Source organism: Macaca thibetana, chromosome X (assembly GCF_024542745.1).
Source record: "Macaca thibetana thibetana isolate TM-01 chromosome X, ASM2454274v1, whole genome shotgun sequence".
NCBI lineage: Eukaryota > Metazoa > Chordata > Mammalia > Primates > Cercopithecidae > Macaca > Macaca thibetana.
The window spans coordinates 93,337,624-93,354,944 of record NC_065598.1 but is presented as its reverse complement, the minus strand read 5'-3'; the positions used below and the strand labels follow the sequence as shown (position 1 = coordinate 93,354,944).

General features: G+C 38.2%; 1 protein-coding gene across 3 annotated transcripts in view; it reads right to left on the bottom strand.

Moving 5' to 3' along the window:
* DIAPH2 (diaphanous related formin 2) overlaps window positions 1-17,321 on the bottom strand; it is a 912,659-nt gene that overhangs the window by 107,738 nt on the left and 787,600 nt on the right. The window contains exon 28 of one of the 3 annotated variants that reach the window (XM_050775146.1): window positions 2,024-12,773. The exons of the other annotated variants lie outside the window; for them this stretch is intronic. Coding sequence (XP_050631103.1) covers window positions 12,724-12,773 — 50 coding nt within the window. The 3' untranslated portion in view covers window positions 2,024-12,723. Of the gene's footprint in view, window positions 1-2,023; window positions 12,774-17,321 lie in introns of those variants that run through there. 3 annotated transcript variants of the gene reach the window in all.

Below are 17,321 nucleotides of genomic sequence, written 5' to 3'. Positions count from 1 at the left end.
ATAATGCTGTATGTGGTCATTAATCCATCACTTTTGTGAGGATGTCTGCAATTTCTAGTATACTTAGTGCTTTACGTTTCTTTTCTCAAGCTGACAGCAATTCTTTTCATTGGCCAAAGATGCCACACTTTTACCAGTTATATTTATAAATACTACTTTAAAAAATGAGTTCAAAGCAGTAACATCACTTGAAAATAGCAGGCAAGAGAATAAATTATGCCAACCACTGTTAACCAGAAATTCTGTGCCAGAGTCTTAAAATATATTGTCTTCATTTAGTCAAATAATGATGAGTTGTGGAAGGCTGTGCCTAGAGCCAATTTAACTGGTGAATTAAGGTGTCGGCTCTGTCAAAATTAGTCAACCATCATTGAAAAATACTCAACTACAAACTACTTTATGACATGCATACACTGTTTTTCATGGGGGTGGGGGCAGTAGGGAGTAGAGATACAAAAGAGCATGAATTATAATTCCTATTCTCTAGAATCTCATTGAGGAGATAATGACAAAGACTCTCTTCTTTGACCAAACTTTAGTCAGATTCTTCAGAGCTCCCTTTTTAACTAGACCCAAACTTAGGCTCTGTCCCTGGCTCATTTAGTCCTGTTTTAGCAAAAATACTACTGGGTTAGTTTAGTGCAGATCCCCCACCCTTGATATCTGATCAAATTCCTTATTCCCCACCCTGGATATCTTATCATCTCGGTCTGACTTCAGCAAGAATCCTGTCAAGTCACTTTAGCTGGAATGCCCATAGGCCTGATGTTTCCTCTTAGTAATTTTCTATCAATCGCCCCACACCCTGGTTCATGGCTATAAATGTCCACTTGGTACTTCTTGTGTTTGGAGTTAAGCTTAATCTCAGTACCGTACTACAAAATTCCACTGTAGTAGTCCCTCTGAATGAAGTCTGCCTTACCATCTTTAACAAGTGTCATAATAATTTTTTCTTTAACAATAAGACACACAGATGTAAAAACAAAACTATAATATAGGGTACTTTTTGCTAAGTGTCAACAGAACTACACAGAGAGTATAAGTTATGTAATTGCGGCAAGCAGATTACTTCGAAATGGGGGATTCGACGAAGCCTTGATGAGGTAGATGGGATCGGAGCTATGCATGGTGAAAGCCTGGGTGAAGTTTTCATGGGTAGAAAGTAAGAGAGAGGTTATTCCCAATGGGCAAGTAAACAGCTTAAATTGATTTACACATTGTTTCTTTGGAAATATTATTTCTGAGCTCAAAATTCTTTAGCATCTAACTTTATAAATGGTTAACAAAAAAAGGACAAAAGAAACATGCATAAGGTAGAAGAGGGTAGTCAATAATGGACGACCATTCTAAGAAACAGTCTTTCTGCAGCTTACTCTTAGGCATGTGGGTATGATATGCTGGGTCAAAGGTGACTCTCAAGGGATCAGTAATAATTATAACAAATGTGATCCTAATTCAGGCTGATCAGGGTTTGTATAAGATCGGTCCTGATCTCGTAAGGAATGGTGAGTTGCTCCAAAGATCTTAATGTTCTATTACTATCTAGATTTACATTTTATAAAATATGAAGACATCCTAGACTGAAAGTAGATGTCCTACAGTAGTTGCAAGCTATGACTGTTTCAGTCCAGAGCTGTATGTATTCTTTGGGGACTTTTCCTAGGCCAGTGTCCACATCTTCTGTATTAGTTTCCTAGGTCTGCCGTAATAAATTACGACAGACTGGGTGACTTACAACAACCGAAATGTATTCTCTTGCAGCTCTGGATACAAGAATTCTGAAGTTAGAGTACAGGTAGGGTTGGTTCTTTTGAAGGTTCCGATGGAGAATTTGTTGCACTTCTCTCTCCTAGCTTTTTACAGTAGCCATCAATCCTTGGGATTCCTTGGCAGCCACATCACTCCAATCTATGCTTCCACAGTTACGTGGCATTCTCCCTGTGTATCTTTGTGTTCCACATGGCCTACTTATAAGGACACCAGTCATTGGATTTAGGGTGCACCCTAATCCAGTATGACCATATATTAACTTGATTACATTTTCAAAGCCTCCAATCACAAACAAGGTCCTATTCACAAATACTGGGGATTAGGACTTAAACATACCTTTTTGGGTGACAATTCAACCCATAACTCTTTCATAGCCTATTATTAAAGTACTGTTTTCCTAAATGGGGTTACATAATTCCATCCCAATGATTCATTTCCCAGAATGTTTTTTTCCTTTTGAAACAAGCAAGTTCATATAATATCTACACCTAATAATCTGACTTTCAACTAAAATGGGATGTCTAATTTCTAATCGAGTTTAGTACATATTAGAGCTGTCTTCAAAATCTACTTCACATAGTGAAAGCAAGGTAGTACAGTCAAAGTTACATTAGGCCCTGTGGGGAGATTAAAAAAATGATAAAAAAAAATTGGCTCCTACTCTCATATAGTTTACAGCCTTGAGATTTCACAGCATAGAATGTTCGCAATGGAAGGGATCATAAAGATCATCTATTCTAAACCATTCATTTTACAGATGAGGCCTTTGAGGCCCAGTGAGGTTAACTAATTTGCCCAGGGCTCACAAAGTTAATTGGGGAAATAGAACATGCAAGGGAAACAAATGAAGGGCACAATTTTAAAGAAATCCAGCTACTCTTCTGCTTTTGTGTATGAGGTACACAGTGAATGCCGATGATGTGACATAGAGATTAGATCGAAGTCTGGCAGTCAAGAGCAATTTCTGGAGTAGGTGCCAAGGCTCTTCATCTCCTTTGCTGTCATCTCTGTAGCCTCTCAGAAAGCAAAATAACTTCCTGACCTGACCTTTCTTTTCCTGGGGCATGGGCTTAACTCAAGTTTCAGTTGTCTGGGGAAGCAACACCTTTAGAGTAGAAAGCACAAGGTTGTGCTGCTCTGCCTCTTGTAATTCTCTGATGAAGATAAACTAATGGTGGAGAAGTAGCCCCCAGGGTGGGTGGGGTCTGGAAGACAGGATTCAGGAGTTATAGATTTGCTATAGATAAGAGAACTGTGATGCACAGTTCACTCTTTCCGGTTTCAAAAAGGAAATATGTAGTATAACCGATTTTGAAGGGGGAAAAAAAAGGGTAAATTGCCTACTTCAAAGACAACCAATTGCTGGAATAGCTTTCAAGTCAGTTTGTAAGTCAAAGCTCTTCTTTCCTTTCTCCTTTCACAGAAAATGTTTGATATATCGAAAAAATAAAAAATAAAACACAAAAAACAAACAAACAAAAAAACCAAAAAACTACCATTAATGGAATTAAAAACAACCAACCACTGGAGTTAAAGAACAATGAGGTACCATGGCCTTCTATCATAACCTAACTAAAGATTTCATAGAACAACAAAGAAACTGAAAAAAATGGTAAGAAATTATAGGAAGAAACCAAGACTTTGCATATCTGTTTATTTTTCAACTGGCATTGAATCATCATCAACTGAGCCTACTTTCTCTGAATTAATGGAACTAACATTTAATCTGACTTGCCTAATATGGGGATAGGCTTACTTCTTTCTTATAAGAAAGAAGTACAAGATTTAAAATTAAAGTAGAAAAGCATCACTTTCCAAGCCTACTATTTTGGGATGCAGTGAACAATTAACTATGTTTCTACCAATTTATTCAAAATTTCATTCAAAATATTCTTTACATAATTACATTTCTTAGAGCTAACTGTTTAAGAACTGCAATTTCAAATTAGGTGATTTCAAGTACACCTAGATGTGAATTAACACAAATTTTAGCATCATCAGCTTGAAAACAGAGCTTCAAAGAAACCAAGTAACATGTTATAGATTAACATAAACAAATTTACATAATCAGAGATTCAAAGACATAGTAGAATGTCACATGTTCTTTGGAGTTTTGAAAAAGAATAAAATTTGACACATAATGCATTATAAGGATCACCTCCGTGGATGTCTAAGTATGGAACAGAAATTTTGGCTTTACTAGCAAGAAGAATTACAAATTGAATGTGTTGAGTGTATGCATATCACGCTTCTATGGGGATGATTACACAATTGTGACAATAGCAAAAAACTAACTCTCATGAAATGATCCTCCTTATAAGAAACTTACAATGCAAGCTAACTTTGGAAAACTCCGCAAATGAATTAGTAACTAGAAGAGTCACTCTTCCACTTATTACTGACTTATGCCTAGAGAGCTGAGTTTTTTGTCATTTATGATACAGCTGAGAAGAAGAGCTCTTTAGTGTTTTTTTCATTAGAAACTTCATGAAGATCTGTAATTGGACAAGTACCCATTACCTAGGCATTAAATCTAAATTCTTTAGTAGTCCCCACACTTTACTTCATTAGTCAAACACACACACACAAATCAATGCAAGATTTCAATAAGAAATTTATAGGGAAATATAATTTCACATGATAGTTCGTCTCACTATACTTCAATTTAGTAATTATTTGATTTACCTTCTGAAAACTGTAGAGCTGATTCACATGTATAACTTTTTCTTTCTAATACAATAGACTATTTAAACTAAAAAGGATATGTGTGTGTGTATATATGTATACACACACACACATATATTTTTTTAGACGGAGTCTTGCTCTGTTACCCAGGTTGGAGTGCAATGGCACAATCTCGGCTCACTGCAACCCCTGCCTCCCAGGTTCAAGTGATTCTCCTGCCTCAGCCTCCGGAGTAGCTGGGATTACAGGCATGTGCCATCATGCCCAGCTAATTTTGTATTTTTAGTACAGACGGGTTTCACCATGTTGGTCAGGCTGCTCTCAAACTCCTGATCTCAGGTGATCCACCCGCCTTGGCCTCCTAAAGTGCTGGGATTACAGGTGTGAGTCACAGCACCCGGCCTATATATATTTTTTGAGACAGAGTCTCACTCTGTTGCCCAGGCTGGAGTGCACTTGCACTATCTGTGCTCACTGTAACCTCCACCTCCCAGGTTCAAGCAATTCTCCCTGCCTCAGCCTCCCGAGTAGATGGGATTACAGGGGCCAGCTACCATGTCTGGCTGATTTTTGTATAATTAGTAGAGATGGGGTTTCACCATGTTGGCCAGGCTGGTCTTGAACTCCTGACTTCAGGCAATCTGCCCACCTTGGCCTCCCAAAGTGCTGGGATTACAGGGGTAAGCCACTGTACCCGGCCATAAAAAGGATATGTGTGTGTATGTGTGTGTGTATATATATATATGATTTTTTTTTTTTTTTTTTTTTTTTTTTTTTTTTGAGACGGAATTCTGCTCTTGTTGCCCAGACTGGAGTGCAATGGCGTAATCTCGGCTCACCACAACCTCCAACTCCCGGCTTCAAGTGATTCTCCTACCTCAGCCTCCTGAGTAGCTGGGATTACAGGCATATGGCACCGCACCCAGCTAATTTTGTATTTTTTTAAGTAGAGATGGGGTTTCTGCATGTTGGTCAGGCTGGTCTCGAACTCCCTACCTCGGCCTCCCAAAGTGCTGGGATTACAGGCGTGAGCCACCGTGCCCGGCCATGTATATTTTTTAAAGCAGTATTACTCATTCAATTGAAAAAATTAATTCTACAGCTCTGGCTTTTTGAAGCCTTATTTCATACTACAAGTTCTATACAAAAGCACTGTTCACTGTTTAAGCTCTTAAATATTGGTTACATTTCAGGATTTCAGTCCTCAGACCAGAAGACATGATTTAATTAAGATTAGGCAAGATGCAGACATGTATTGTACACAACGGTGGCAGAAAGGACCTTTACAGTGCCTCTACCTTTGCTATTTTGCTAACATAAGCCCAAGTGAACTTCACTCATTTTTTTATGCAAATCCTTGGCTGGGGAGTGGCTTAAGTGTAAACTTACACTTTCCACCACTAATGTGTTCAGCCACGACTTCTCTTAGCTCCATGTGGAAGGCACAGCTATAATTTATAACCAAATCAAAACACCATAGTCAATTATGGGTATATATTTCATGACTTTAACTAAAATGTGAACATTACTTTTCCAATCTTTATGTTACTGTGATGTGACTTATCTTTAAATAGACTCAAATTAATGAGAAAATATGGACATTTCACTTAGAATGAAAGACTCAGATGATAGGAAATTTGTCTCAAATGTTAATATTAATGTGTTGGATTCTAACAACACAAAGCTGCAATTAAACTAAATTTTACATATAATATGATGCACGTATGTAGATTTCTAATGTTTTCCTGATGACTCAAGTAGAGTGCTTTATTTTTAAAAAAACTGGTTATGTTGTTCACTTCAGGTTTACAATATTAATGCTATTTTGTGATCAGTTTGGTAAGCCCTACAATATTTCCCAAAATGACTCATAGATGCAACAATGACAACTATTTTACTTAGCTAACATGATAATTAGAACCTAAACTTGCATTTCAGGTTGCCATATCACCTATACAGAACTGACAACAAGCTATTTTCTTGGCAAATACCTGATTGATGGTTCATTTTTAGCATGCTTGGAGAAACACATTAATAAGATAACCCATGTCTTTTTTCACTCTATAATATCTACAGACGATCTCTATTTCAGATGACTCTAAGTAGCTAAACACGAAGAAAAAAGAACACCTTTCTGGCTCATTAAGGCAATTGCTCAAGCTGTCATTAGAATTCTCTCTCTGAAAATGCAGTACAGGATGCAGCAGGCCTTGTCTGCTGCAGAAACTAATGGCACAGAGCTACCTTTTGACAGCAGGACTAAATTTACATACTTTACATATTCAGTGAATAAAGGAATAATTTACAGTAATCAAATATGCTATGTTTGGGGTATTTTCCCCTCATTTGAAATACACCTGTCTACTTTGTAAGCCTAGTCATCGACAACCGCATAGGAAATGAATTAATTGAGCCAAAGCAAAAAGAGGCCTTTTTTACTTATTTAACCCTACCCATTTTCTATAGGGCAATTGTAAATTACGCCTCAGAAGATAAATAGCAAGTCATGCCTGAAAAGATGAGATGCTCTGGTTTTCATCCTCAGACCTGCTAGGCTGACTACCTGTCAGATAAGGCAGCAGCCAGGATTATGCCTTGAAAAGCTGACAAACCAAGATTTTTATCATTAAATCAAACCTGCTGGGTTTAAACTCTGTGAACTTTAATTATCTCATATTTAATTAGAAGAACTAGATTAAACCAAAAGTGGAGGGTGGGGGGAGGTCCTGGCAAAGGAGAATCAAGGAGTTATGGGGGATGAGGAGACTTCATATCCACAAATCAGATTTCTCATTTCTAATAAAGGAAGGTTTACATTTAGAGGAGATTCAAGGAATCACTGGGCTGCACAATACTAGAAGTTATCTAGTCCATTCCAGAATGATAATCATCTACCCTGTTCTTTATTATTATTATTATTATTATTATTATTTTGAGATGGAGTCATGCTCCGTCACTCAGGCTGGAGTGCGGTGGCGCGATCTCTGCTCACTGCAACCTCTGCCTCCCGGGTTCAAGCGATTCTCCTGTCTCAGCCTCTCGAGTAGCTGGGATTACAGGCACCCACCACCATGCCCGGTTAATTTTTTGTATTTTTAGTAGAGACAGGGTTTCACCATGTCAGCCAGGCTGGTCTCGAACCCCTCACCTCAGTGATCCACCCGCCTCGGCCTCCCAAAGTGCTGGGATTACAGGTGTGAGCCACTGCGCCTGGCCTTACCCTGTTCTTTAAAATCTCTGCAGGAAGAGGTTCTGCATATTTGAAAAGGTTTAAAACTAATAAGGGCACTATAAGTCAGTTTACCAGACAATCAGAAAATGAAAATTTTTATACTTCAACAACTAAAAGATAAAAATAATCTGCGCTCCAGAGGTTGCTTTTATTACTATTACTATTTTTCTTTATGTAAGGCAAGACAGCATAATTAACAGTACTTGCAGAGTATCTTGTTTCATAATAGAATAGAGTCCTAAGACAATGAATTATTTAACCAGTAAGTATTCATTGATGATCTACTCCAGCAGTTGGCAAACCTTCTCTGTAAAGGGTCAGCTAGTAAATATTTTAGGCTTTGTGGACCAGAGTCTCTGTCACAATTGCCCAACTCTACTGCTGTAGCCCAAAAGCAGGCACAAATAATATGTAAATGAATAAATGTGGCTATGTTGCAAAAAAATGTATTTATGGAAAGTTGAATTTCATATAATTTTCATGTCACAAAATGTTGTTTTTCTTGTGGTTTTTGAGACAGTCCCTCTGTTGCCTAGGCTGGAGTGCAGTGGCAAGATCTCTGCTCGCTGCAACCTCTGCCTCCTGGGTTCAAGCGATTCTCCTGCCTCAGCCTCCCGAGTAGCTGGGACTACAGGCACCAGTTACCACGCCAGCTAATTTTTGTACTTTTAGTACAGACGGGTTTCACCACGTTGGCCAGGCTGGTCTCGAACTTCTGACCTCAAGTGATCCACCTACCTTGGCCTCCCAAAGTGTTGGGATTACAGGCGTGAGCCACCACGTCCAGCCCTTATGATTGTTTTCTCACCATTTAAAATCATAAGAAATATTCTTGCCGGGTGCGGTGGCTTACGCCTGTAATCCCAGCACTTTGGGAGGCCAAGGTGGGCAGATCACGAGGTCAGGAGTTTGAGACCAGCCTTACCAACCTGGTGAAACCCCGTCTCAGTAGCATGTGCCTGTAATCCCAGCTACTCAGCAGGCTGAGGCAGGATAATCACTTGATTCCAGAAGGCAGAGGTTGCAGTGAGCCAAGATTACGCCATTGCATTCCAGCCTGGGCGATACAGCGAGACTCCATCTCAAAAATAAATAAATAAATAGATAAATTAAAAAAAAAAAAAGAAAGAACTATTATTAGGTTTTGGACTGGATTTGGCTTATAGGCCATAGTTTGTTATCCCATGGTCTCTTCTACACTTAAGTCACCATGAAGGGGAGAGAAAATGATACAACACATGGCCACTTTTCTCTTCTTTTCTTTTTTTTTTTTTGAGACGGAGTCTCGCTCTGTCACCCAGGCTGGAGTGCAGTAGCGCGAACTCGGCTCACTGCAAGCTCCGCCTCCCAGGTTCACGTCATTCTCCTGCCTCAGCCTCCCGAGTAGCTGGGACTACAGGCGCCCACCATCACGCCCGGCTAATTTTTATTTTTTATTTATTTTTTATTTTTTAGCAGAGACGGGGTTTCACCGTGTTAGCCAGTATGGTCTCGATCTCCTCACTTCATGATCTACCCGCCTCGGTCTCCCAAAGTGCTGGGATTACAGGCGTGAGCCACTGCGCCCGGCCTACATGGCCACTTTCCACAATGGTTGGGAAAACAAGACAGAAATATTTTTTAAATTGGCAAATAATATAAAGCTGCACATAATAAAGGGCTAAAGTGTGTGGGGATCCCACAGGCTAAAAGAGTCAAGGCAGGAGGAGGACATGACTCTATGAGAGCTAGAATAGTCAGAACAGGACGCATGTAGCAACTAGTTGTACCAGGAAGAACTAGGTGGACTTATATAAGTGGAGAAAAGAAGGAAAGAGCACTCCAGGTGAGAGAAATAACATAAACCAGGATAGAGAAATGTGAATTAGCAGGTTGCATTTGAGGGAATGTAGGAGAAAGGCCTGTCTAAGCAGAATCAATTGGAGAAATTAATTCAGTCACTCAATAGATAACTATTGATCACTTCTGTGTGTCAAGCATTTTGCTAAACATTAGAGATACTGTGATGAGTAAGGCACAATCCTTGCCCTCCAATTGCTCACGGTCTTGTTAGAAGGACAAACAAGCAAGCAATTATAATACAGGATAAGATGCTTACACTGAGGTGTAAAACTCCCTGGAAATAACTATGGCAATTTAAAAAATTATGTCAATTCTCAACACTCCATTCATTTGCATTTAAGGTAGAGATCTGTGATTTAAACCATAAAGGGAATCCAAATGCAAAATAAAAATCCCTGCGTGACCCACACAAGGCCTGATTATTCAAATATTCAAACGTAACTGCCTTTCCTAGAGAAACAGCAAAATCACATAAACTTCCTATAAGTGATTTTAGGAAACCCTTTGAAGATTATAATTTTAAAAGGGATTATTATTTTAATAGCTTGATTCACTGCAACTGGGCATTATGTCGTTGGTCCTAACAATGCACGTACACCTATCTGTAAACCTTTTCAGCAATGAGGTAAATTACTATGGAAAAGCCTGAAAGTGTTTTTTCACCAGAGATCTTTAAGAAGAGGATTTATATCTACCTGCATGAGATGGCTCAGGATCAATAATGCCTAGAGCATAGCATGAATTTTCAACTTTTTGATTTGAAATCTCTTAAAAGCATTCCAGTGAATATTTCTACAAATTATATCACTCATTCTTTAAAAATGTAGTAGTGTTACCACACTTACTTGAGGTAAGAACTAAAAATTCAGCTACGAGTGTTTAGAGCACCATGACCAAAGAAAATTGGAAGGAAATCATAAATCTTTTGCATGAGCCCCTAAGGAAAAGGCAACATTGTAAGGAAATAGCATGCAGTATGGAATTAGACAAACTGGTGTTCAGATTCTGATTCAGCCATTCACCAGCTATGACCTTGGCCAAACTACTTAACTTCTCTAATCTTCCATTCCTTCCCCTGTAAATTTGGGAAAAGAAAAGCTAATGCTCAGGAATGTTGTGAAGATGCAATGAGATGGTATATATATGACACCTAGAACAGTGCCAAGCAAATAATAGGTACTCAAGAAATGTTAAAGTCCTCCATTTTTTCTGTATTTTTCTTTCTTTCTTTTTTTTTTTGAGACAGAGTTTCACTCTTGTTGCCCAGTCTGGAGTGCAACGGCGCCATCTTGGCTCACTGCAACCTCCACCTCCCAGGTTCAAGTAATTCTCCTGCCTCAGCCTCCCAAGTAGCTGGGATTACAGGTGCACCACCATGCCCGGCTAATTTTTTGTATTTTTAGTAGAGATGGGGTTTCACCATGTTGGCCAGGCTGGTCTCGAACTCCTGACCTCAGGTGATCCACCTGCCTTGGCCTCCCAAACTGTTGGGATTACAGGCGTGAGCCACCATGCCCAGCCCATTCTTTCTTCATTGCCAGTTTCAACTCAACATTTTTAGGCAATGACCCCAAGCAACAGGCACAAAGATGTCATTTGCGTGGTAAGCGAGCATAAAAGAGAGAACAGGCCTACCTATGTATAACCTTTCTTCTGTGGTTACTGTGGGCAGCATGTTGTGGGTAGTGCGACTTAACAACCAACTCTGCTATAGAAGGCACCTCTTGAACCTCCCCTTCCTCCTGAATCCAAATATGCATCTGCATTCTCCACTTTCACTGTTTCCTTTTAATGTTCTCTCAGCCATGGACCTCTCCTCAAAAGCCAGGGTCCTTGGTGAGCAGAATAAATAAATGGTGAGAAAGACCAGAGGAAAATATAATTTTCCTAGCGATACCTCCATTTTCTACAATAGTTAAGAAATATTATTTGCTTTTTCTCAGTTCATTTCCAAACTAATTCTCACACCCTTGGAATGCTCTAATACCAATACTGCCACTTGGGAAGAGTATGTCATTCGGGCTCCTCTATACGGCATTAAGATGAGGCTTCCTCAGTAAATAATATATGTGGAAGCTTCTCTGAGCTAGAACAAGCATACCTCTTTTGTGCATAGCAACTCCCATGACCTAGAAGTGCTTCCTGCAGTTATGTTCCTAAGCTGAATATTTCACATGCTTTGGAGCTGAGAGCCAAGAGCCCCGTCTCTTGCATGGTTGTTTTTATTTTTATTTTTTTTCTTAACACAGTCTTGAAATGTTCATTATCTCCAAATATTCTATCCATGTTTGCTACTAAATGTACATGTAGTAGTGCTATTGCCCAATATGATTTCTGAATGGATTAATGATAAAATCCATTTTATATTTCCATGTACACAACTCACAGGATTCTTAAAGTATCTCAATCGTAGCATACCAATAGGTAAAGAAATCACTTTGCTATGAATCATATCTGAAGGACTGTGATCCCATATAGGAACATGTAAATAATCAAGGGTTTAGGTAAATGATATAAATACATTTGCACAAGCCTGAATGCATAAACTTCATACATGCAAAGATAGAAAAATATAAGTGTTACATGAGTTATTTGCAATTATGTCTTAAAACACTCAGGGTATTTCTGAGTGTTCAAGTTAATGAAGTTCTTGAAAATATGGATTAATTTAAATATACTAAAATTATGTATTACATATATGTATGTGTGTGTGTATGCGTGTACACATGCGCTATATATGGCTAATAACTGGCAAAAAACATGGCTACCCTAGTGGCTTTTGTCTTTATATAATAGTCACTCCAATAATGACTAGTATACATTTTAAAAACACATTCACAGGATAGAGATCATATCTTAGACTGCTTTTGTATCCCGCTTAATGCCTGGCAGAATGTTCTGCACAACACAGTAAGCATACAGTCTTGAATGAAAGCTAGAAATATTCATTGTAGACTATGTATCTGTTCTTCCCAAGTCTATATTTTCTTTCCAGGTATATATATGGTTAACCATCATGAAATCGGTATTAAGGGGCAAATAGCATAAATTTTATGAGAAAGCCTTAGGCAGAAATAAAAGAGGACCGGACAAAATGAATATCATGTTTCCACTAGAAACTTTTACTCCTTGATTATCTTAAAAAGTCATGTTGTACATTCACCCAATCCTGTTTAAAACAGCACTCAGAGCGTTTATGTAGCTGATCTTGGATTAGCCCTTGTTGCACAGGAATGATTTACCACTGCAGAAAAGAAGAAATAAAGAGAAATATTATTTGAAATGTATGAATAAAAAACCATAATGCACCTAGAACACTGAATAAGACAAAAGCATAAATAACTCATTTATAATATTGATTTATGATTGTGCTACTGTAACTTGAAATGAGAGTCTCAACAAATTAGGCTATAAATAACACACAAATCTCATATTTATTTCATTAGTTATCATGCAGGTCATGATAAACGTGTCACAAAATAAAGGAATGAACTGGGTACTGCCAGCACTCCATCTCAAGCTGCATTCTTGCTTGTTTCTTTGGAAAGTTGTAAGTTAATGAATAGATGCTACTTTCTATGATACAGATGTCCTTCACTACTCGAATCTATTGAATTCAGCAATGAATACATATTCATGAATGTGCACTCTTCTCAAAACAGGGATTTAGACAGTCTACTCCATTAAACATAAGTTTATTTTTTCTTCCAGGTGTCAGCTAGGAAATCAACATTTTGGTCAGTGGCCTTTTCATAATGTTTGTCCTAATGGATGCCACCTGGAAATAAAATCAACTGATATTTAGTAGAGTATATTTTCCAAATTTCCATTCTAGGAAGAGTATTATTTTAGGAAGAAGTAATTAATTCTAACTATTAGAAATTAACATAGATTTATAAATACAACTGTAGCTGAATCTGGTGCTAATTAAAACAAGAGTTAAACAAAACTATATAATTCACTTTTTATTATACATTCACATTCTATTGATGATGATAATAATTAGAGCCTATGCTATCATCAACTTGATGTTTTCATAGCTATACTGTTTTATCTTGGTCATCCTACCATGGTTTCTATGTATCTGATGAGGCCAACTGTGTTCTGTGTCAGTCTGTTCCAGTTACCTGTGTTTTGATTTAGTGACTTGCCACATTGATATAATGTTTTACAATCATCTAAATGGTGAATACATATTAACTAATGTTTTAGTGTTAAATGTTCACACAAAACCTAATAAACAGTGCACCTCCAAACTTTCTTGGCTTCCTTTACAAGTAATACACCGTTTTTTTTTTTTTTTTTTAAAAAAAAAAGACCTTTCAAATATTCTAGTCATGCTCAATCAATAAATACACCAAAATCAAACTTAAATAATAGGTTTTCTAGCTATAAAACAATACACGCTTGACAATATGGAAGAAATACAGGAAATAATTTTGTCAAATTTTGTTAAGCCAAGAAGAATGGGAAACGGGGCGGTAAAGGCCATATGTATGCCAGATTCATATAGTGGTTTCTGTTCTTGATGTTGAGATCAATAAACATCTGAGCACCTTCTATGTTTCCATCACAGCGGTAAGATACTGTGGCTAATGAATATGATGCAAGTCCTTAACTCCTTAAAGACTAATGTACTTTGGACAACCATTCTATCCTATTCATCCTAAGTGACAACAATGATTACTAAGAGCAGCAGTCATGCTCATAGGTGATGGTGGCCAAAGGCTGACATTCGGAACATTACAATGGGCTAATATTCTACTCTCTTGCAAGAGCTGTCTCTTCTATGGACAATATGATGGCAGAAGGGATGCAATGTGGAAAAATCCTAAGTAGAAAAATTTTACTTCTGTTTATTTTTTTTAAAAAGTATTCCCCTGACAGCTTGGTCTGATTGACAGCTCTTACAGACTGACCTAATGAACCTTCAGCCTGGGAGCCTTCACACATTGCCTGATAAGCAGTGAACTCAAGTTTTACTGTAGCCATCATCTCCTGAGCCCCAGTGATCTGACTAAAGTGGCATGGCCTCCAAATACAACTGTGAACATTTATTGCAGGCCAATCCCAGCAGGAACGTTGTCAAACTGATTTTTCAGCTTTTATAGTCTCTCTGCAAATCAGCCCAAATCACATTGTTCCAGGTTTAGAGTAAGCATCTAATTGTGTATCCCTATGGCCTCTGCTAAGATTTTGCAAAGGTGTTAAATTATGGTATATGAAAACATCACAGAGCCACAAGTGTATATGCAAATTATCTGCTTATTCCCCTCCAGAGTGTGAAAAATATTTTAAAGTTTTTTTATAAAACTACTGTTCATCTTATAGCTATTCTATTTGTCTGTTTCTTCCTTACCCATTAGGGTCAGTTTGTAAATGTATACCAGGGAAGATGAGACAAAAGGCTGGGGCAGGAATGATTCAGGATCGTGATTAACACCAAAGAAAATGTCCTGTACAAAGGGAATCCGCAAGTCACATTTAGAGGATTCTTCTACATTGTTTATGTTAGGTCTTAAAGTATAATTCCTCAGGAAAAATGCAGAAACCAGGATACTAGTCTACTACAAAGAAGGAAGACTTCGTGCATTTATTTCAAATCTTTGTAAAACAACATCAAAAAGAAATTAGTCTAACTATGACTAGTTTTCTAGAAACAAGAAGTGACTTACTCTGGAATTAAATGAGCATCGTGGGACTGTAATGCATGGAAGCTGTAGTTAACATTTTGAACTTCTGAAACCACTTTCATGGTGGACCTTTCCTATCTCATATTCTCAAATTAAATAAAACATTTGTTGCTCTAAATTTGGGATAAAAGGGTGTGTTCATCAGATTATACTACTTATATAGAATTTGAATTTAGCTTTAAATTGTCCTTCATTCCTCTTTGAAACTAGAATGATGAATCTGGACAGACTAATCTTTTGCAAAAGTAACCACAGAAATGAAGATACTGCAATCCATAGAAAAAGAAAAAATATATACAATATTTTTCACTTCTTACCTAAAGCATATTGAATCAAATGTCTTTGAATTTGTCAGCAATACATATAAACATACCTATACACACATATTCTCTCTCTCTCTCTCAAGCTACTAAGCTACCAAAATAAAGATAGCCTCTAAATGCCAACATAAAACCAGGCAAACACCAATGGATTTGGTAAATCTATTTTGCTGAACCTCAACTACCCCCTCTGAGGCTTTGGCCTGTACTTGCAGCATTACTTTTGCATAACTATGGTAAAACAGCTGCAAGAGCAACAACAAAAACAAAGATTAATTCACTCAGCTGGTTCAGGGGGAGATTTGTGGCAAGGTGTTCTTCCTCTAAAAGCTCTAAATCCATCTAGTTTCCAATGTGTTCTAAGCATTTCAATCCATATTTTTTTCTATGTGGGCATAAGAAGAGAAGTATACTGACATATTTAGGTCCTGGGTCACAGTAGCTGAAACAGATGTGAGACAAAATTCCGCTTTTTTAATACTTCAGTAAAGAATCCCATCAAATTGTTTCTTAAGTCTCAAACGCCTAACTATAGATTTAACTGGGTATTTGTATCTTGTATACTTTTTAAAATCTTTGATTCTGTACATAATATGAATGATTTTTTAAACAACCTACATACGTTGGTAAGATCTGTCCTCTTCAAGGTAGTTATTTTAGGAGCTACAGAATTAAGTAATGATTCTATCATTGGCAAAACACGTTTGTGAAGTCCTTCTTCGGGATATCTTTACAGTAGGCCTCACAGCCTTTTAAATAGTTTTGATGACAGCAAGTCTTTGACATTTAATAGATTTGAGTTTTAGAAAACAAATATTTCAGGCCAGGCGCGGTGGCTCAAGCCTGTATTCCCAGCACTTTGGGAGGCCGAGACGGGCGGATGACGAGGTCAGGAGATCGAGACCATCCTGGCTAACACGGTGAAACCCCGTCTCTACTAAAAAATACAGAAAACTAGCCGGGCGCGGTGGCGGGCGCCTGTAGTCCCAACTACTCGGGAGGCTGAGGCAGGAGAATGGCGTGAACCCGGGAGGCGGAGCTTGCAGTGAGCTGAGATCTGGCCACTGCACTCCAGCCTGGGCGACAGAGCGAGACTCCGTCTCAAAAAAAAAAAAAAAAAAAGAAAACAAATATTTCAGAGCCAAATTAATAAGTAACCTGGGTAACTAAGCTGTGCAATACTAAAGTTTGATTAAACACTAGATGTAACTGAAGAAATGATACTGAATTTCTTCTGTAGCTCAAATTCAAGGTACTGCAGAACATTCATTTGGATAAATAAATTCTGGTTGGGGCCAAGTGTGGTGGCTCTTGCTTGTAATCCCAGCACTTTGGGAGGCCAAGGTGAGTGGATCACCTGAGGTCAGGAGTTTGAGACCAGCCTGACCAACATGGTGAAACCCCGTATTTACTAAAAATACAAAATTATCCAGGCATGGTGGTGCATGCCTGTAATCCCAGCTACTTGGGAGGCTGAGGCAGGAGAATCGTTTGAACCCAGGAGGCGGAGGTTGCAGTGAGCTGAGATTGCGCCATTGTACTCCAGCCTGGGCAACAAGAGCAAAACTTCACCTCAAAACAAACAAACGAAAAAAATTCTGGTTGGTTTGGTAACAAAAGCGACATACAATCATCCCTGGGTATCCATGAGAAATTGGTTCCAGAACTTCCTTTGGAAACCAAAAAATTAGCAGATGCTCAAGTCCCTTATCTAAGATGGCATAGTATTTGCATATCACCTATGCACATCCTCCTGTATACTTTAAATCATCTCTTGAC